The sequence below is a fragment of the Trematomus bernacchii genome, unplaced genomic scaffold, assembly GCF_902827165.1.
Source record: "Trematomus bernacchii unplaced genomic scaffold, fTreBer1.1, whole genome shotgun sequence".
Classification (NCBI taxonomy): Eukaryota; Metazoa; Chordata; class Actinopteri; order Perciformes; family Nototheniidae; genus Trematomus; species Trematomus bernacchii.
Genome location: NW_022987567.1, coordinates 5,081,952 through 5,105,006, shown reverse-complemented (window position 1 = coordinate 5,105,006; position 23,055 = coordinate 5,081,952). Strand labels below are relative to the sequence as shown.

The following is a 23,055-nucleotide window of genomic DNA, read 5'->3' as shown; positions in this document are numbered from 1 at the left end:
CACAATTGTCCAAGTGGTTCGATGCTTCATTCAAAGCTTCATTTTGCCATCACTAAGCCTAAATACCCACATGTGCAATTAAGCCAACAAGACACAGGTGAGGGGGAAGGAGACAACCAGTGTTCGAAATGGGGGGGAGCCAGGGGGAGCTTGGCTCCCCCGAAGAGGGAGGGAGCTCCCCCGAAGGCCGACTTTGAGATAAATAGGGGGAGCCCCAAAAAATCGTGCATATTTGTGTCACACAGATTAGAAAGGTTGAGTTTCTGTAAATAAAAGTTCTTGAAATAAATTATAGTCATTGGTCATTACAGTTTCTGAATATTATATTGTGAATATTTCTGTGTGTTGCCATCTGTACGTGGCGGGGCTGCATTCTTTACGCTACTTACGTTGCTATGGTTACGGCGGTTCATATTGATATTGTTTAACAACAACAAATTGGCTTTGTAATAAAGAAAATGGCGAAACGCAAACAGCCAAGCCTCGCAGCTTTTGGTTTCACAAGTAAAGAAGCAAAGGAGTCTAAAAATGAAAATGTCAACCAAACAACTTTTAGTTCGCCAGCTGTAAGCGGCGTTAGGGTCGATTGTGACAGCTCCACACCGAGGGAAAGGCCTGCCGATGCGGAGCCAGAAGAGGCTTCAACAACGGCAACAGCCGCCGGTTCGACCTGCACTAGCGAACATGACGCTGAAGATGCCCATGATGGCCTGCCTTTTAACTGGACACTGAAAAGATGGAGTGAGTGGAAAGAAAAGTATCCATGGCTTTTCATAAAAAATAAAAAATTTGGATGTGAGATTTGCAAAGAGGCAAAAACTATATTGATCTCCTTGCCGCTCGCAGAAAAATCCACAGGAGTGCACCTTTCACCAGAATGGATTCAGGGAAAAGTCAGCTGTGATCAACAAAATAACCTGCGAAAAAAGATCTATAAGCACCATAAGAGCCAGGCACACGAAAAAGCAATCGCAATTTCGGAGATGAGAAAGAAAGATGTCCTACCAAACAAGGTATTAGCAATCAATGCGGATCTAATGCAGGAAACATATACATCGTTCAGATCTGCCTATATGATTGCCAAAGAAGAAATGTCATACAGAAAGCTACCTGCTGTAATGTTCCTACAAAAACTCAATGGTGCTACCGTAGGGACTGTGCACAAATTGGACCATGCTTGTGCTGAAATAATCAGGCATATCGCCGAGGAAATGAGAGCTAAATTTGTTTCCAACGTAAAAGACATGGGCTCACTAATTAGCATCACAATAGATGAGAGCACAGTTCATGGGAGGGCCTACATGAATATTTACGTGCGATGTGACATGACAGGAAAAGGGGAAGTGGACAATGTTTTCTTGGATATTGTTGAGCTTTCAGAAGGTACGGATGCTAACTCGCTGTACAGAAATTTGAGGAAAAGCTTAAAACAAGCTGGACTGGATGACGAGTTCTTGGGGAAAAATCTAATCTCAATAGCAACGGATGGAGCAGCAGTACTCACAGGCAGAGTTGGGGGACTTGTGACAAAACTCAAACAGGATTTCCCCAAAGTGCAGTCTATTCACTGTCTAGCCCACCGACTAGAATTGGCTGTCAAGGATTGCCTTAAAGAAGTAGCTGAGTGTAATCAATTTGAGTTTTTTGTTGCAAAACTGTATGCTCTCTATCACCAGTCATCAAAAAATGCCCGTTTGCTCCAAGAAGCAGCAGCAGAATTAAACATGCAAATATTGAAAATAGGCCAAATCTTCACTATTCGTTGGGTGGCTAGTAGTTTTCAGACTGTGAAAGCTGTCTGGAAAGATTATCCCGCACTGGCACGCCAATTCAAAACAGCAACAGACGACACATCATCTCGCAGTGACACAGAGAGACAGAAATTCAGGGGACTGCACAAACTCCTCACGAGCACTGGATTTCTGACTGATTTGGCAACATGAAGGATGTTCTTCGAGAACTTAAAAGCCTGTCGCTAAAACTGCAACGCAGAGAAACATCTTTGGTAGATGCAAGTTGCTACATTCAGCAGACCATCGATGTGTTGACAGCTATGAAAATCAGTGGCGGAAAGTCCACACAAAAAGTGGAAGAAGGCATTGCTACTGGCATGTTCAAGGATGTTGAGCTCTCAGAGAGCAGGCCCAAGATAAACCGTCTGCAGTTTTACCAGTCTATAATAGACAGTTTGAAGAAGCGACTGCCTGAACCGGACCTGGTCCGCATGCTAAAACCACTGGACAAGCGCTTTTGGCCCGAACAACGGAGCGCCCTGATCCTCTATGGGGAGAATGAAGTACGCGCACTGGCAAAAGTACTGGGGGAACCGGCCCGAGAGGCCATTGAGGAGTTTCGGGACTACAAATTAGAGAATAAATCTCCAGGGAAAGCCCTGCAAAAACTGCAGACAGCGAGCAAGACCTTTCTGCCTACATCAGCTGAGTGTGAGAGGGGGTTTTCTGCCGTCAATTCGACCGACACCGACAAACGCAACAAGTTGCGGGAGAAGAGCCTCTTCTCACTTCTCTTCGTAGACATCAATGGCCCCCCCCTGGAGCAATTCGACCCTCAGCCATTTGTACGGTCTTGGATCAAAGCTGGCCACAAACCCTCCACATCATGGGTTCCGGGACCGAAAGCGAAGAAGAAGCCGCCCAGGTCCCTGTGGTCGCTTTTACAGTAAGGTAAGAGAGTCCATTTGACTGTTTGAGCTTTGTGTTTGTTTGGACTGGCCCCAGTCCTACTGTTGATATATTTTTTGGTGGTGTGATTTATTAGGTTTTTATCAGACTGATTGACTTGCGTAGTCTAATCAATCTATAGGCGTTGCTCTTTCAGCAGCGCCACACACACACACACACACACACACACACACACACACACACACACACACACACACACACACACACACACACACACACACACACACACACACACACACACACACACACACACACACACACACACACACACACACACTTTGGTTTCATAGTCTGCTTGCATGTCTGTAACTTCTCGTCCGTTTTCCCTCCATTGTAGCAATCCACCCACAGGGGGGTGACAGGGAAGAAGTGATAGGGACAGTCAAGAAGCGATAGGGACAAAGCTGTTGACTCTGAGTATAGGCCTATTCCAGGCTGGTCCTAAAGAAGCCCCTTCCTTCCCCTTCTGCTGAAAAAAAGAGGCTATGACACACATGTCATGCACACATACAAAATAAAAATAAAATAAAGTTTTGAATTACGTGGAAGTTCGAATTCCATAGACTGTTGGATTAGGCCTACATGTGTGGTGGAGTGTAGTATTAACATTTCCATTCATTGTTGTTGCTCAATAATAAATCATTCGTTTTGGATAGCTAGTCTCATTATTTTCTTGGATTAATTTCAACTCATTTAAATTCTGAGGCCGCCGTGCCTATGTTATATAGCCTATACAAATCTGAAAAACGTTGCCATGTGTCCCCAACAGCAGCTGATGTCGTTGCTTTGTTTTGTTTGTTGCAATTAAATAAATGTTGGCTAATGGCTATCAATTGGTTTTGAAACGGTAGCCTCATGTTGTTATTTATTCTCTCTGAAATGTTATTGTGCCTTGGCAGTAATATCGTCTGTAGTAGTAGCAGAGTGTTTTTATAGCAATTGATCGCATCCGCGCTGCTGCGCCAGTCAACAGAGCGTGCGTGTGACATATTTAGTAGCAGGATGTGCACTAAAAAATAGGGCTCCCCCGAAAGAAAATGGGTAATTCGAACACTGGAGACAACACAGGGTACCAGGTGAACATAATCAGGAGCAACAGACAAAACGGGAGGGGGAACACTTTTCAAACACAAACATATATAACTGAACAGAATAACACACATACAAACCCAACTAAACACAGTCAGCACTGGTACAATTAATGCCACTTAACGCTATGATTTCCACACCCTCACATATTATTTGCACCCTGATTACTCTCAACCGCTGTCATTCTACACCAGCAAACACTTTCGGCGCTCTCGGTAACTCCCCTATCTTTTCAAGGCGGAGCCGAGGACCCGACCAGCACCTGCCAGACGACATTTCAATTAATACGGTTTAATCCTTTAATAAATACTATCTCAATAATTAGTATAAATTATATAAAATTTGCAAATATGCAATGCCAAACGGTACTGTGCAATCACGCTAATAAAGTGCCAAACTGTTCACTACTAAAGTGCTGGGTGACATTTCTGTGCAAAGGGAAGTTGTTTCATAAAGTGCAATAATACAAGGCCCGAAGCCGTCAGTCCACAGTGACGAAGTTACCTTCGTCACACTGTGGCAGCATGCCAACATTTCTGCTGTGAAAACATCTTGATATATTTAAATATGGATGTTGTGGCTTTACATTTAGCCTCAAAACTATTTAATAGAGCAGTTAAACACATAGTCATTTCATCGTGTTGAACTTAGGATACACTTAGCACAGACTGTGTTTTTTGTCTCTTATGATAACAATTAAAACTGTTTCAGTTTAGTTTTTACACTACTCTTTCTTCATCAGAGTCAACATGATAAAAGGCAAACAAACAGTTTATAGTAAATCTAGTCCAATGTACAACTGTTGTTGGATAACTGGTTGAGCCGGTCTCTAATTTGCATTCATCAAGTCAAATAGAGGAAATGTGAGTCATGTCAGCCTCTCTGCAGTGAGTAGAGCAGATCATTGGATGGCCTACCTGCCTGTCAGCCTTCCATCTCGTGCACTCATTTTTATCTTGTGCCCTCATTGCGTTTGTGTGTGTTGAAAGGAAGTCTGAAGGAAGGGGCAGATTTTGTTCGGTTGTGTACTTTCAAATTCTAGCTTACTCCAGCTGGTTTCTCCATTCTTACCTACCCTACCTTTAATGGAAGGATTTCAACTCCAACATCTAATGCCACAAGGTAGAGTAGAAGTAACAACGTTTGTCCGGCGCCTATTTTTACTTTCACTTGAACCTTTCTGCGTTTTCTTTGCACTAATGACATGTACAATTGACCTTTTGGTTATATTATTCTGTCACTATACACATTCACTTAATAACTGTCTCACTGCCATATCTCTTACGCTTCTGGTTTTTTAAAGTTTCATTTCCTGCCGTCTAGTTTTTAAAATACGTCTGAAACTGTTATGGCATGTTTCATGTGATGGAAAAATACAAAAACTCTGTAGGCTACTTTTAGTATTGTTTGTGTTTGTTTGAGTTTGTGCTACGTGGAAATGACCTTTTCCTGGGCTGTAAAGCTTCTTAACCTTTAATTACATGAATTAAAAAAGCTATTTGTAACTTTTTGGAGAATTAGTACTACTTGCTTGAGCCATTTTTAAAGAACAACATTGCAAACATTCTGTTGTGTCAGCTTCTCAAATGATTTCCTAAATAGTTTTATATCATTGGAAATTGAGCATCTTTAGATTTGGACTGAATTAGCTCAAAATGGTTCCTTAAGCTACCACAAACTGATTGAAACCTTTCATGATGGCTCAAAGCTGTGCATGAGAAGTTCTTAATGAGCCTTTCACTTTACTTGTAGCTTCTTTTTCTTTTTTGTGTCAATGACTTTATTGTCTGTTTCTGATTCACACATGTCTTCATAGTACTTTTTTTTCTTGAGCTGAACATTTGGAGTTGTCATTTAACTGAGCCTCACAAATAGTAGTGTAGCCTAAGCTAGTTTTAATTGTTAATTTCTTAGTGTCGAGACCGTTAAAGAAAGAGAGTATTTTGTTTTCTCTTTCTTAAATGTATAAGAGACAACAGAGGTATGCGTAAAGTCTAACAACAATACATTTTTTAACAGCTCCTTGATCCACAGCAGCACCTGATCTAAACACAATGGAGGAAGGTAGGTGCACAGGTATTACAGTATACACCAGGGCAGTAATTGCGCCGCATAATGTTTATGTTTATGTTTATTAAGGATCCCCATTAGCTTTTGCTCTTGACAAAAGCTCCTAGCGCATATGGGCATAAGCGCATAAAGGTGCGCCTCGGATGGCCCGCCCCACCCATCTGCGTGTAGGGAGGGGCGGGCCTGATGTACACAGTAGGCTTGTTTGAGACGAGTTGCGGCTCGCCTCGAAAGTAGTGATGGGAATTCCGGCATTTCTTGGTGAGCCGGATCATTTGGCTCGGCTCCCAAACGACTCTTCAGTTTACCACATATTATACCTTTTATAATTCAATCAAATGTAGCCCTGTTTTGACTAATGATTTATATGTGTACACATATCACTTAAATTATTCAATACATCCTTTGTACTGAAGTATTCAAAAGTAAAAATTACATGTTTAATATCAATTATTTGCTGTGGCCAATTGTTTTCATTGCATTTACAGATCCTTGTATCTCTCTGATACCACCCAATGAATGCACAGACTTGCTTGTAGAACCACGCTACACAAAGCAGATAGCAACACCTATAAAAACTTAAGCATAGACATTTAAAAAAAGGGGCTACTGTATCGACATTTTAAAATTATATTTAAAGAAAAGACCCTGACAAAACAGCAGGGCTCTATTTCAGTATTAACTATAGAAAAAAAGACATCCCTTGACCTCTGAGTGAAACGTCACGGGGTTAAGGGATAGTGGATAGGAGATTTCAAAAGGATTTAGGAGAAGAGACTGCGGTACTTTTGAGAATCCGACTGCACTTTCACTATCCAACGTGTTTATGATGCGCCAGCGGACGTCATAAATGTGCGTCTGCTGCTGTGGGGAAACTATGGAAACTACAGTTTTCTATACAGCGGACTACAACATGGATGTTTAATAAGAACGAGGGACTACTGTAAACTCATCTAGAGACTCTGCACCGTGCTCTGATGCTGTTGTTTTATGCTTTATGAACGGGGACAACAGAGAAACATATTCTTCATGACCAAAGTTGGAATTGGAATAAAAAAGGAAAGTGAAAGGGTGTCAACCATAAGTTTCACTTTCCTTTTTTGTATTAATGTGGACCGGAGGCCTCCGGTCCACATTAATACAAATGATCCCAATACGTATGATTGTATGAAAATATCTTAAAATCAATACAAATGTATTTATTATAAACATTAGTCTTTAACATCTATCACTGTGTATATCACCATTCAAACATCTTTTAAAAGTTGAACAAACCCCACACAGCTCAGTAAAGACTGTGAAATGTTGACTTTATTTGATAATTTCAGTAAAAACTAACGTTCATATTTCTCTTTTTGATTATAATACTGATGAACGTTCAAAACAAAGCACTTTGGCAACTTACCACATACGTTTTAAAATGCTTAATAAGCACCGTAACTTTCATGATATCATTTGTCGGTTAGGGAGGTCCAGTGGTTCCTAAGCTAAAGGAGGTTATAAAGGAAGTTTGAAACCTCCTTTCCTTTCATTTAGAGAATTCGAACGGCTCTTATCATGGCTGCCACTGAGGGACTTCCGGGTCATTTCACTCCGTTAGGAAGGTTCCTAAGCTAAATGGACTATTCGACCGCAACCTCGGTTTTTTGGCGGATTGCAAACAACTGGTGCATACGCCTGCTCCGGAGTCGGCTTGACTCGGTTTGCGTTTATAAAGAATGCACAAATGTGTTTAATCGTTAATGTCAGATTATATATGTACTAAGTAAATACATTTGTTCCTGCTTAAGATTAGATTCAACTTTATTGTTATTGCACATATTACAGGTACTGAGACAACGAAATGCAGTTTAGCTTCTAACCAGGAGTGCAAAAAGCAGTAAAGGGAAAAGTAATGTACACAATCTACAGAATAAAATATAGAATGAATTGAATGATGAATACACAGTGAGGGATATGAATATGCTAAGATATATAAAGTATGAAAACGGTAAGCAGTGCCAGTATAGTATAAAATATATAGATATTAATTTAATGATGATAAACATTGTGGAACAATGATGAAAAATGTGAATGGAAGTGGCGACGTAAAACTGACACAAAACAACAACACACTTTTGCCGAGCCAATGGAGAGTTTCATCCCCAGCACGGGGTAAAACCCACCAATGAGCGCTCAGCTCGAGATACCAGCGAGCCGTTTCCCATCAAGCATTTCGCTTCCGCAGCCCGTGGAGAGAAACTGCGCCGCCTCGCCGCGCCTCGCTCTCAAGTCTGCGGGCGTCTTTGTCCCGCGAGATTTCAACGTCTCATGTAGGCGAGCCTCCTGAGCAAGTCTGACAAAATGACTAACCATCATGCAACGCACTAGCAAGACGTTGATCTCAATTAGGTCTGCGTCGGTCTCGCTTGTCTCAAACAAGCTTGGGTTGCGGTCGAATAGTCCAAAAATCATCTCCTAAGTTCTAACCCTATCGTCTATTCCTTGACCTCGGAGTGAAACGTCATGGGGTTAAGGGATAGTCGATAGGAGAATTCAAAAGGATTTAGGAGAAGAGACTGCGGCACTTTAGAGAATCCGACTGCACTTTCACTATCCGACGTGTTTATGATGCGCCAGCAGAGGTCATAAATGTGCGCCTGCTGCTGTGGGGAAACTATGGAAACTACAGTTTTCTATACAGCGGACTACAACATGGATGTTTAATAAGAACGAGGGACTACTGTAAACTCATCTAGAGACTCTGCACCGTGCTCTGATGCTGTTGTTTTATGCTTTATGAACGGGGACAACAGAGAAACATATTCTTCATGACCAAAGTTGGAATTGAAATAAAAAAGGAAAGTGAAACTTATGCTCGTCACCCTCTCCCTCCGGTCCACATTAATACAAATGATCCCAATACGTATGATTGTATGAAAAGATCTTAAAATCAATACAAATGTATTTATTATAAACGTTAGTCCTTAACATCTATCACTGTGTATATCACCATTCAAACATCTTTTAAAAGTTGAACAAACCCCACACAGCTCAGTAAAGACTGAAATGTTGACTTTATTTGATCATTTCAGTAAAAACTAACGTTCATATTTCTCTTTTTGATTATAATACTGATGAACGTTCAAAACAAAGCACTTTGGCAACTTACCACATGACATACGTTTTAAGCACCGTAACTTTCATGATATCATTTCTCGTTCATAATCGGTTGTTTCCGTGAACGGCCGACTGTTGTGTGACGGCAAATGCGGCGGCCGCAAGGCATTGTGGGGCAGCATTTTCTCCTCTCCTTTAGGTTAGGGAGGTCCAGTGGAGCTAAGCTAAAGGAGGTTATAAAGGAAGTTTGAAACCTCCTTTCCTTTCATTTAGAGAATTCGAACGGCACTTATCATGGCTGCCACTGAGGGACTTCCGGGTCATTTCACTCCGTTAGGAAGGTTCCTAAGCTAAATGGACTATTCGACCGCAACCCTAGTCTGTTAGTTTGAGATAAGGTTGGATCAAGCCGAGCGTAAAAGCAGAATGTGACTGGAAAACGTATTTCCTTCTGTTTTATCATGTAGGAAATTCTTCACTCAACTTAATTTTCCTCACAAAGAATCATGCAGAATCACCACATTAAACTTGTATTTACCAGAGATGTGCTCCTCAGTTTCTTAGAAGTAGCTAATTCCTTCAGAGTAAAAGTTAATTTTCCGGTTTTGTAATATAGATGAATTTGAGGTTTTACCACTTTTTATTAAATATATCGTGATGCATATTATATCCAAGCTAACCACTTTGCCTTTTCTTTCCTCAGAGCTATTTGTGGATAAACATAATTTAGCACTAGTCCAGAGAGTAAAAAACATTGGACCGATTCTGGATGGACTGCTCTCATATAAAGTTATCAATAGAGAAAATGAGGAGGAAATCCTATCCCTCCAGGGCCCTCAGGAGAAGATGAGGGCCCTCCTAAGTGGGCCTTTGAGATTCTGTGGACCTGGAGGAAAAGAGATATTCTACAAACTGCTGAGAGAACATGAGTCAGATCTCCTCGATGAACTTGGTGATGAGTCTGAGAAATATAAGAAGAAAAAAGAAAGACGTAAAAAAAAAAAAGAAAAAAAAAAAAAAAAGAAAGTCATGGAGGTGATTCAATATTTAGTTATTAAAAGGATTCTAATTAAAGTTTGGATATTTAATGTTGTGCCGCTCATATAATCACTGCTCTTGAGATGCACTTGGTGTATGCAATAGAGAATACAATTCTAAAGTTATATCAATAAAATATTTGTAATCTCTAATTTGTAAACCAAACATTTAAAACAACATTAGTTTTCTTAACTCACCTTGAACTGGCAGATGTTTCTGAAATCGACGAGGAAATCCTTCACTGAGAAACAATATTCTGTAACCTGATATTTTCAAACATGATTTAAAATGATTGACAACATTTCAAATCTTCCACTGACCCATTGGGCCCTGTGTGGAAGAATGGGTTTTCTTTAACCAAACAACAATGTTTTGGGACAAACATCCACTTGAGTACCAAAACAAACTCATTTTCAATTTGGTGGGAAAATGCCATGGGATTAAAATGATTAATGATAAATATATGACATTTTGGACAGCCATGGATGTAAACTGCCACTTTTGTGGAGGCATACAATCGCAATGCAGTACATCTAGTTTTGAATATACTATCTAAAAGTTAATCTTAGTGATATAAATAAGAAGAGACTCAGTCTCTGATCTTGGATGTAAATCACACACATAATCGACATCCTATCCTGCATACACTCTAAAATATGTCCTTTACATTTTACAGGTAGGAAGAATGAGGACTCAGAAGAGACTTCTTGAAACATTGAATGATTTGAGTTCAGATGAGCTTAAAGAATTCAAGTCACTCATTGATTTAGACGAAAGTTTCCGACTGATCCTCAAAGTGGCAAACATAGATGAAACAGTGGATCTGATGGTGAAGACGTTCAGCGAAAAGTGTGTGAATATAACCGAAACGGTTTTAAAGAAGATGAACAGGACTGATCTGGTGCAGAGATTGTCAGACATCAGCTCAGGAACCAAAGGTAAGAGAAAAAAGACAGAAATATGTATATTCCGATACCCAATGTATCTTAAGCCATTGAACAGTGTTAGAATATCTTTAAGTGGATATATAAATAATTATATTCTCACTGTTGAGGAGGTTAGTGTGTCACATTGGGACACACCTTTTCCTTTTTTTTTAATCCTCAGAGGAACTGCTTCCTTCTCTGATCCAGAGCGTGAGTAAAGTCCCATCAATTTCACACAGTGATCTTTGACTCAGTAGATTAAGAAAAGTGTTAATAAATAATCTTCATCCTGAACTGCATTTTTTGTCCAAGATAGTTTTAGAAATAATCTGATCATGCCAAATTAGGTACACATACGTTCTTAGCCATTAATGTTATCTATATGTTATTTGTTCAAATACAAAAAAAAAGATGAAACTAGTTAAACATCGACTCTGTTGTAAAATCAAGAGGTTTATCGCAGTTTTTCTACCACAGCCTTTGAAAGAGTTACCCAGGAGGTCAAATAAAGTCATGAATTAAACACCCAATTTATACAAAAAGAAAATAGTTTTGTGATGAATTGGATGAACAATATAAAGTGTACTGATACATTGTGGTTGACATGGCTGATGTTCTCTTACCACATCCACTCTTGTAAAACACTGAAACTGTCAAGTTGCAAACCAAAATAATCTGTAATCATTCCAGCTGAGAAATTGCTCTTTTGCCCCATTAACATCTCCTTTGATTTTACCAGGTGGAAACGATGGCGTCTGTCATAGAGCTGCTTCTGGAAACACTGAAAGATTTGAGTGACCAGGATTTAGAGAGTTTTCAGAGGGTCCTGAGTGAAATTCTCTCTGACAAAGGCTACCCACAGATCTTACTAAGATGGCTAATGATGAGAGAAAGGCAGGACATAGTGTTTTATTTGGTGCGAGATCACGGCGATCACAGACTGCTGGAGATGACCACTGAGGCTTTTGAGAAGATGAAGAGGACTGATCTGGTGCAGAGGCTGTCACAAAGCAGCTCAGGACCCAAAAGTAAGACAAATATGACACAAACATCTTTAAATCATCAAACCTGTTTATCCTAAGTTAATAAGCTCGGTATTGTTCTTTTTAAGTTATAAGGTGAAATGTATATTTATAATGTATTTATATCCTAGTGTACAAATATGTTTTATGACTAATCAGAATAATGACTAATATTTTGGGAGATGGTCAAATGAATTGAGTTGGTTTATCTCCACCTCTTTTCTCTTCAGAGAAACACTCAGAGGCACAGCGACCTGCAGTGATCCAGAAAGTAATGTCACATCTGTCTGACTTTCTACAACACACCTTTCCTTCAACAGATAATGATATGACCCAAACACATGATTGACTTATCTATGATGATCTGTCTGTCTGTCTGTCTGTCTGTCTGTCTGTATGTCTGTCTGTCTGTCTGTCTGTCTGTCTGTCTGTCTGTCTGTCTGTCTGTCTGTCTGTCTGTCTGTCTGTCTGTCTGTCTGTCTGTCTGTCTGTCTGTCTGTCTGTCTGTCTGTCTGTCTGTCTGTCTGTCTGTCTGTCTGTCTGTCTGTCTGTTTGTAATTGTCCAAGAGGAATCTACACATGTCTAATGAATGTATTGATTATTTCAGGTAGCAACAATGGCAGCTGTTAAACATCTGCTTTTGGAAACTCTGAATGATTTGAGAAACGAGGATTTTGAGAAATTCAAGCGGACCCTGGATTTAATTGTCTACAAGAGGAAGCAGAGATATGATTCATGGATGTTGAGATCCTCAACAGGCAGAGCACGAACAGTGGAACAGATCATTCAGTTCTTTGGCCAACAGTGTGTAGAGATAACCATGGAGGTTTTGAAGGACATTAACAGGACTGATCTGATGCAGAGGTTTACAAACTTAGAACTCAAAGGTAAGACAAAGAAGAAAAAAAAAAACTCACATCACATACATTTTATATTTCAGTATAAAAAATAATCTGTAGTCATTAACAATGTGAAGTATAAAAAAAACATGGGACAGGAATCTATAGAAACATTAAAGAAATAATTAAAATACCATCAAATACCACCAACATATAGTCTCAACAAGAAACAGAATGTTTTACGTTTAAGTAGTTTAGTTGTTGTTGCTGGGATCTTGTGTGTTAGACATTCACTTTATTTTCTCTCTTCAGAGATGTACTCTGTGGATGAACATCGACCTGCACAGTCCGAGGGAGTGAGTCTGACTTTACACATCACAGCTTTCATTCAATAGATGCAAGTTGTTAACCATATCCATCTTGAACAACCATTTTTAAGGTGGATCTCTTCTGTCAAAATGATTTTTCTTCCGCTGATGTTATGATTAGATTAGCAGACTGACGTCTGAACACTCATAAAAAAAATGGCATTTGTCAAGAAAAAAGCTAAACATATGTAATAGTACAGATGTTAGTGTGTCTTTGACTTGAGAGATCTTGTAAACATTTTATAAAATCCTCTTGTCTGAAACACTGACTGACGAAATGAAAACAAAGTAATATTCATTTCCATAGAGATATAACACCTTTTCTTACACATCTGTTGAATTCAGGCACCAATTCTCCTTTTGAAAACTCTGAAGGATATGAGTGGCGATGAGCTCTACAGATTTAAGTGGTTGCTGCCGTTCACATACTTCCAGAAGAGCATATCCTACCTCTGTCATGGATATCCCAATTGGACAGGATGTGCACTCGAGCTAGTCGATGAGATGGTGGAGACCTGTGGTCCGCAGTCTGTGGAGGTGACCAGGGAGGTTTTAATGGACATGAACAGATCTGATCTAGTGGAGAGATTATCAGAGACTATTTTAAGACTCAAAGGTAAGAGAAAGAAAACAAAAACTGCTACATCACACAGAAGAGTTCATAATCATGAGTTTTGTAATTGTTGCAATGCTTTTGTATTGGATTTTTTATTTATTTTAAGGAATAGTTCACTCTCAAAATGACCAGTTGTTCTGTATAACAATTACTCACCCTGATTTCTCTCTAATTCTTGAATACATCTGTTTCCTTGCATGACTCCACTGTGAAAAAATGTAGACATTTCAATGAATTTAAGTAAATGGGGGGGCGGGCGTGTTTAATAACAGCACAACTATACCAAAACAACCTCACTGTTTGAAGCACTTTTGCATTAACAGTCTCATACTTGGAAATGCGTTACTCTTCTGCACACATGAGTACAAATAGTGAGCTAGTGCCTGGACGAATGAGACTTTGATTATACTGCACGAGTTGTGTGGGAGTTTGTAAACAAACGTTTTATATAGCTGCAGTTATATAGCTTATATCGTTTTCCTGTTGTTGAACACGGCTCCCGATTAATAAAGTATTTTGATTCTTCATAATTTAAGAGCAGTAATGAAAAAAAAAAAAAAAACTTTCCTTTAAGAAGTCGTTTATAATCTGATTTTAAATCAGTGATGAGGCTTTTCCTTTGTTTTCTCCTTAGATAAACATCCGTCCAAACCAATGAAGGAGGTGAGTCATATCACATCAGACACACTTTACACAACACGGCTCTCATTTAGGTTTTACAGTTTGCAAATGTTGACAGTAAAGAGGTGGAAAATGTTTTCAACAAGTGGAGATATTATATTGAATTCCCTCTGATGACATTGAATCCATTAGGAAGTAACCATGGCATCACTGGAGGAGAAGCTTCTGGAAACACTGCAAGATTTAAGTGATGGAGAGCTCGAGAAATTCAAGCGTGGCCTCCAAAGAATCTCAAGTCAGAGATTAGAGACAGCAGGGAGAGTTGAGATTGTGGATCTGATGGTGGAGATCTACGGCCAACAGTCTATGGAGCTGACAACAGAGATTTTAAAGAAGATGAAAGAAGACGATTATGGTCTGGGGCAAATGTTGTCAAACATCACTTTAGGATCCAAAGGTGTGAAAAGCCAAGTGTATTTCTATTGTATTATTTCAAGCTTCCAAAAAGACATCACTCACCAGTATTTCCTGCATAACAATTGCTCTAATGCTACATCAGTGCTATGTAGCACATACAGTAGTGCTGAAGGGCATAGAAGTTACCATAGGATTACATTTTTTAAGTAACATAATGAAAAAAAATCTTGTTTCTTCACAAGGGCCTTCAAGAAGCTTGGAGCTTGAGGGCAGTGAAAAAATGACGGTAATTCCTTAATTTTTGTTAAATGTTCATCTTATTTGTTGATCATGTATGGGTTAATTTATGTGATTTTTCCAAAAGTCACGTCTTCACTTATTTTTAAAAATGATTGTCCTCTGCAGAAGGACTCCAGTGGCTGGACTAAACTTGAACCTGAGGTGAACAGTACAGATGAAGATGAGGCATCTTACAGGTACAAATAATTTCCTAAATACTGCATATTATCAAACTGGAAATATAACACTGATACTTCGGTCTTGGGATTTCTTCACAGAGAGAACACTAAGATCTGCTACAAATATTTCCCCAATAGTATTAATGCTGTGTACCAAATACAAACTCTGTCTTTTTTTCATCATATTTTAGCCTAAAGTCTGAAGCGGGAAACTTTGAATGCAGTGTTTCTGGCTTGCGCTGGGTCTGTCAGGAAAAGGTCCGCTTTAAGTACCAGTTTTGCTCTTCGGAGGAACCCATGAAGAGGATGGAGATGATGAAATACATGCCTGCAGGTCCCCTGATAGACATCACAGTGATTTCTGGGAAGTTATTTGAAGTGTACCTGCCACACTGGATCTGCATAGGTAAGTGATCATGGAGGAAAATAACAAAATAATCAATGAAATTGTTTTATTCACATTTCTTGTGCTTTATACTATGCAGATGACATCCCTGAAATATTGCAAAAGTTTGCAGTCCTGCACATAGATGACTGTGGATATGTTGTGGAAAAAGTGTCTGAAGTCACATCGTCCCATGTCAAGCTGTCTGAACCAGTTTTCTCTCCAAGAGCCCCCCTGATAATGGTTCATTTGGGCTTTCCAGTAAAAATACACTGTAACGTGTTGATTTATTCAAAAGCCTACGCATCCCACACCGTTCTTCGTGTTTACCTGACCAAGGACGATCCTGCTCTTAAAGAGGTTACTGAATATCTTACTGTCACACATTCAAAATGAAATGAAAACCTACAATGGATTATTTGGGCTGAATTGTGAAAATAACACCTTTAATTCTTAAAGTAGTCCTGTTATGAGAGTAAAGTCATAAGTGAGGGAAAATATTTAAAGGAAATATTATCTTAAATGGGTCCTATTGTATGTTATGGAAATGGAGGATTTTAATACAATCAACTTCCAATCGTCAAACATGAACACAGCACCGCACACAGTGAATTCTAGTCTCTGCCTTTAACCCATCCTTAAACAAGAAGCAGTTGACTGCTATATTACAGTGCCCAGTGTGGGGCTCTGGTGCCTTGCTCACGGTTACCTCAGCATGACCAGGAGCCAATTGCCACCTCACAAAGTATCAGTCCCCACTCTTCACTTGATCCGTTCAAGGACTTGAACCTGCAACCCTCTGATCGCCAAGCCAAGTCCCTACAAACAGAGCTAGTTCTGCCCAAAGCTATAAGCTATGTTTGCAATATGACTCTCAATGATCGATACATGGTTGACATATAACCTTATACTTATCATTATGTTATAACGTGTTCCCTGATAATACTTATCAAGCGAGATATAATTTCGTTTTTTTAGATCATCTCGAAGGAGAGTTCTGCTCCATGGAGAGCTGCTTCAAACAGCAAAGTATTTAAGCCAATTTAACTGTTTCACATGTTGCTATAAATGGTAAATACAATCACAGACGTGCCTCAGACCTATTCAGTGGTAATTGTCGATGACGCTGCAGCTTGGTTTGATCTCACTTATTTAGTTACTCTCAAAACGTTTTTTTATCATGAGCTTTTCCTCAGTGGCCATTCTGAAATGACAAAATCTAAAATAAATATTTATTTTTCTAGATACTGACCCTAATACTCTGTTGTTAAAACCTTATTGTTTCATGAATGCATTTTAAACACTGATGTTTCTTACTGTAAACTTGAAGCAGGGTTGTGCTTAGATTGATTTTTTTTTCCAGACCATCGACAAGGACAATAAAGAATACAAATTCATCCGAAAGCCACGCACAAACAAGGGCCTGCAAATGCACCAAGATTTCAAACTCACAGCAGGCATAACGGCCAAGATTTGCCCAGAGGTACAGTTTGAATTGCCAGTAAATTGGGCCAGGTTCCGGGTATTGTTAATGCTGACTAGACTAGAATGGATGTGACACTAATTAAAATGGGACAGTTATTCATTTAGTAAATAATACCTGTGTCTCCACTAGACTTAAACATCCCACTGAGGTGAATTATCTTTGCACCATCAGCTTTTTAATTTGCAACCACCAGGCATTAGAATATGTATCGAGCTGAGCGTGAAATATGCTGGTATTTGTATTTTATAGATCTGCACTATTGTTGATTTTTATGTATTTATATACCAAGGGACTGCAGATGGAAATTAGCTTATAGCTCAATTCTACCATTCATCTCTTCCCTTTTTGTAATTAATGTATTGTTATGCATGTTCCTTGTTTAATAAAGACATAATAACAAGATATGCCGGCGTGTGGCACAGTGGGTTGTGCGTAGGTGTTCGGATCAGGGGGCCACGGGTTCAAACCCCACTGCAGTCAGCATGTCGTTGTGTCCCTGGGCAAGACACTTCACCCCAAATTGCTCCTGTGGGGATTACCCACAGTATTGAGTATGTAAGTCGCTTTGGATAAAAGCGTCTAACATGTAATGTAATGTAATGCCATGCAGAGAGAAGAATTAGCTATGGTTCAGTAGCCAAAATGTGTTAATCCAGAGGAGCGAATGTGAGAAAATTGATGCTTGTAATTTACCAGTGGCATATCAAATTGTGGACTTAGTCAAAAACCGGCATGCATATACCATCAAACTTAAGTTAAACAATAAGGACTTCTCCATTTGAAATAAACAGCATCACTTTTTTCTGTTGGTCATGTGACTAATTCACTTTTTTTTTAACTACTGAAATCTTTAGTTTATTCAATATTGACCCTCACATCTCATTTTGTCATCTCTCTCTGTTATTTCTTTTTTTTCTTCTCACATAGAAAATAACCCTCAGCAATAGTAGCCAAAGGCAAAGCTCAATATTCTTTGTCGTGCACTTTAAGAATCCAATCAGTGACTTCGACCTTACACTCTCACAACTCAAAGGGAAACGTGAACCACGGTGTGTATGGAGCTATGAGATTCTAAAAGGTCAGTGGGCATTATTACTTACTGTAGTGTACCATATGAAAAAAATAATCTTTCTTTTACCTTTTAATTAACTAAAGTGTTATGCAAAATGATTATATTAAATCAAAGAGAGCCCAATCCCATTGTATCCAAACATATTAAAAATGAACTTTATTTTAACGTGTTGATGAGAATACAATGCATGAAAAAGAAATATGAAAAATCCATATTTTGTATGTTCTGTATTTCAGTTGAGTTCTCTGGTGATTCAGATGGTAAGATGCTGCATATTAAAAAAATGTTTTTCAAGAATGTTTGTTTTTACAGTTATTGAAATGATATTTCTATTACATCTATAATAATCTTAACATACACATTTTTTTTTCTTTTTATTAATGCAACACTGCATATTCCTATTTTTGCAGTGAAAGAGACAGATGGACCACCCTCCATTACTGGTCCATTGGATAGTAAGTTAGTTTCTGTTGTCTGACTGTGTACTACAGAAAAGCTGTTTTTAAAGCAACCTTTGATTCAAGATTCAAAGGTTTATTGTCATAACATATACACAACTAGGGCGGTGGTGGCGAAGTCCATAGGGACTTGGCCCGGCAAGACCAAGTGCTACCGAGGTGTCCCTGAGCAAGGCATTGTACCTCCATGGATGGCAGCTCCGCCCTGCTGGAAACGATGAAACTGCCAAACCAGGCCATGATGCAGCGGGTCAGGATCCTCTCTATGGTGCACCTGTAGTTGCAGAGTATCCTGGAGTCTCTTCTTCCTCCGCAGCCAGCGGAGGAAGAAGAGCCGCTGTTGAGCTGTTTTGGTGATATTGTTTGTGTGATGAGTCCATGTCAGGTCTTCAGTGATGTTGAGATGGAGGTTTTCATCCTGGCACCAAGATATCAGGTTTTCGACCTCCTCTCTGTACACCGTCTCGTTGCCGTCGGTGATCAGGCCGATGACGGTCGTGTTGTCAGTTAACTTCACGATGGTGTTGGAGCTGTGTGTGGCCACGCAGTCGTTTGTGAACAGGAATAAAGGAGGGGGCTGAACACACAGCCCTGAGGGGCTCCGGTGTTGAGGATAAGGGTGGAGGATGTGATGTTTCCCATCCGCACTGCCTGGGGTCTGCCCATCAGGAAGTTCAGGATCCAATCACAGAGGGTGCTGTTGAGCCCGAGGTCTCTGAGCTTGATGACCAGCTTGGAGGGCACAATGGTGTTGAATGCTGAACTGTAGTCAGTGAACAGCATTCTCACATATGTATGTGTTCCTCTGGTCCAGGTGTGAGAGGGCAGTGTGGATGGTGAGAGCTATGGCGTCGTCTGTGGACCTGTTTGCTCTGTAGGCAAACTGCAGGGGGTCCAGAGAGTCAGGGAGGGAGGAGGTGATGAATGATTTGACTAACCGCTCAAAGCTCTTAATGATGATGGAGGTGCTAATTAAGGCTGGTGGTTTTAGTCTTTTTGGGGACAGGAACGATAGTGGAGTGTTTGAAACATGCAGGGACTACAGACTGCAGCAGGGACCTGTTGAAGATGTCTGTGAACACCTCTGCCAGCTGAACTGCACACACCCTGAGAACACTTTTGGTTTACAACCAGGTAGAGCAATTCTACTTAAAATTAGTCCGGTGTAATCAATATAATGATTAATGAAAGTAATTTGTCTGCTGTGTCAAAAAGGAGAGCAATACATCTGTACTGGCTCCTGAAATTGACGCAATCTGCTAGAGAGAAGATGTGTCACTCTGTTGGAGTGTTTAGAACTACAGAAACACAGGACAGGAAAGAGAACATAAACCCAACAAGCTACACTTGGGGTTTTTCTTAAATTCCTCTAAACAACATTTGTGAAAGCTGACCTGCTGTGAAAATTGTTGATCATTCTGTGATAAAGTCCTTGTATTTTGTTTATATGAATTAAAGTAGTCTGATACAACGTGTTTGAAGTAAGATGTCAATATATGCACAAGAGAGGAATTACAAAACCCAACAAATTATTATCATACATTGCCTTTAACATAATGTATTATTAGCAAAGCATAATCCCTTTGTGTGCAATTGTAATGTTTAGACAGTCAAATCAAGCTCCCAGTTTAAAATGCCAATAACAGCATGCAGTATTAGTGTGTCCTACATACAAATTGTATGTCAAATTGTCATCCGTCATATTTCTTGCTAACCATATCTGTCTATTTTGCAGTGGAAGCTACGGGTGGACCGTCCTCAGAAAATGAATCAAGGGACAGTGAGTTGTTTATCTACATTAGGTTTCCCAATATTTCTGGTCAAATATATTCCACCAGAATTGTAGGGTTGATTATTGGTGCTTTCACAAAATAAGTAATGCAGGCACTTAAACCAGGAAAAGACACTTAGGTTATATGACGTTATCCAAAATGTAATACAAAGTGTAGTCTGACATCATGATTTCACTATGATATCCATATATGGCCCAGCCCCAATTAATTCACTTGAGATAGGAATGACCTTGGACACAAGCTTGTGTGTTGTAGCATAGACTTAGGAAGCTGAACAGTATTGAGAGACGTGGAGTAACCCATTGTTGCTTTTAATCTTTTCATTTAGTTGAATATAGGATAACATCAGTCTTATTGTTTTAGGTATTCTATTAAACTGGCAACCAATGACAGTGCATGTATCATTGACACATTGAATGACCGTATTTTGCTATGTTGCTGTGTGCATGAAAAAAAAAGCATAAACATTAAACCTGTCCATCATTAAGCAATTGTAATTTTCCCTCGATTTCTTTCAGCTGCGAGACCCTCAGCTGGAGAGACAGCTCAATACACCATGGTAGATGGTGGGTGCACACTTGATTTTGGTTTGTGATCCCTGTGGTTCAGCCACTTCTCTGAATCATTCAAATGTCCATTGGCAAACTTCAGAGGGGCCTTTCATGTGCCTTCTTGAGCAGGGGGACCTTGCAGGCGCTGCAGGATTTTATGCATTATGGTGCAGTGTGTTACCAATAGTTTTCTTTGTGACTGTGGTCCCTGCTGCCTTGAGATCATTAACAAGTTCCTCCCTCTAGTTCCTGGCTGATACCTCACCTTTCTCATGATCATCAATACCCCAGGGGGCGAGATCTTGTGTCGAGTCCCAGACCGAGGGTGATTGATGGTCATTTTGTGTTTCTTCCATTTCCGTATAATCGCACCAACAGTCTCCTTCTCCCCAAGCTGCTTTCTGATGGTCTTGTAGCCGATCCCATCCTTGAGCAGGTCTAATACTTGTCCCTGAGGTCCTTAGACAGCTCTTTAGTCTTGCCCATGGTGGAGAGGTTGGAATCTTATTGATTGATTCTGTGGACAGGTGTCATTTATACAGTTAACAAGTTGATATTAGGAGTACTTTTTTAAAGGAAGAGGACTTCTGTAACCGGTCTGTGGGAGCCAGAATCCTTGTTTGTTGCAAGGGGATCAAATACTTACAGTATTTCCCACAGTTAAATGCAAATAAATTGTTATCTTTTATATCATGTCAATTTCTGGATTTTCTTTTTGATATTCTTACTTACACTGTTAAAATAAACCTACCATTAAAATTATAGACTGTTCATTTTTTTGTAAGTGGGCAAACTTACAAAATCTGCAAGGGATCAAATACTTATTTCCTCCACTGTATTTAAAATAAAGAAGACACTGTTATAGAATATTTAATCATTTTTTTTAGAAATGTATCAAGTTGGCTTCATGGTATCATCAACACTTTACTCATTATTCCCTCCTTCCTCAGGTCAGCACTTTGTGGATACACATAGAACCAAGCTGATCAAGAGAGTGGATGGCGTTGCTTCCATTTTGGATAAGCTCCTTGATGAAAAAGTCATCACACAATCGATTTATAGTGAAATCCTGGAAATCCGGACCACTGAGAAGCAGATGAGGAAACTCTTCAGTGGTCCCCTGAATGCAGCAGGGCATCGTGGCAAAGAAGTCTTCTACAGAATCCTTGAGGAAGAGCAGAAATGTCTCATTGATGAGCTAAAGGGAAAGAAGTGAATGTTGCGGAGAAATCACTAAACGTACATTGTACCTCAAGAAAAAAATGTCTTAAACGGTTACAATGGGGAAATAGTAATGTAAATGTCTCTGTAGGGGGTTCTATCAAATATAGCTTTTGCACCTTCATGTTTAATCATAGCTCTTATCCTTTTTTTACACTTGGACCAGTCATATTTTGTAAAATGTATACGTTTTCCTGTAAGGTTAAAACCAGATTCAGCAAACCATGCAAGTCATTCATGTAATGTAATGATGTAAGAAATGATTTTGCCTTCTCACCTGACATGTAATGTTTTAATCCAGCAAATCCCAGATGGATTGAGTCTGCTTTTAACCTATTTTTTATAAATTAAAGGATGCTTGATCATGAATGATTATCCTTAGGTTTTGCAAGCAGATTTTATCTTTGAGCATTGTCTTATGTGCTAAACGATTCTATTGTTATTTTTTCCCTTATAATAATGAAAATACGTTTACTTTTGGAGGCCAATGTTTTATATTTCGAAATACATTTTCAATAAACTCTTATAAATATTATACATGTCGAGTGAATAGAGTGTTTTAAAAGTTGAAGCAGACATAATGATGTAATGAAGTTAACAGATTTAGGAACGTCGCTCTCCTCCTAGATTTTTAAAAATGTTTACATATTATTCATATTATTTATTAAACTGATTGTTCAGACGGATACTGGAAGAAGGTAGTATTCTTTTGAAGTTATCCACAAACGTTGCTTTATTAACCAATCTCAATTTTTATGAACTAATTGTTTAGCCTTACCTTCTTGTATGTTTGGATGAAGCGAGGCAGGCAGGACTTTACTTG

The 23,055-nt window shown here is 39.4% G+C and overlaps 1 protein-coding gene across 1 annotated transcript; it reads left to right on the top strand.

Annotated features, from left to right (window-relative positions):
- Positions 1 to 4,757: 4,757 nt before the first annotated feature.
- Positions 4,758 to 22,609, top strand: LOC117479027. Its single transcript, XM_034126039.1, has 23 exons — positions 4,758 to 4,913; positions 5,811 to 5,855; positions 9,664 to 9,995; positions 10,675 to 10,936; positions 11,106 to 11,134; positions 11,664 to 11,952; positions 12,177 to 12,217; positions 12,555 to 12,834; positions 13,099 to 13,142; positions 13,500 to 13,770; positions 14,405 to 14,433; positions 14,584 to 14,848; positions 15,051 to 15,094; positions 15,214 to 15,284; positions 15,458 to 15,672; positions 15,752 to 16,011; positions 17,015 to 17,134; positions 18,065 to 18,215; positions 18,446 to 18,469; positions 18,620 to 18,664; positions 20,403 to 20,447; positions 20,979 to 21,026; positions 21,962 to 22,609. Exons 2-23 carry the CDS (start codon positions 5,846 to 5,848, stop codon positions 22,225 to 22,227), a joined length of 3,141 nt encoding a protein of 1,046 aa, XP_033981930.1. The 5' UTR covers positions 4,758 to 4,913; positions 5,811 to 5,845; the 3' UTR covers positions 22,228 to 22,609.
- Positions 22,610 to 23,055: the final 446 nt, after the last annotated feature.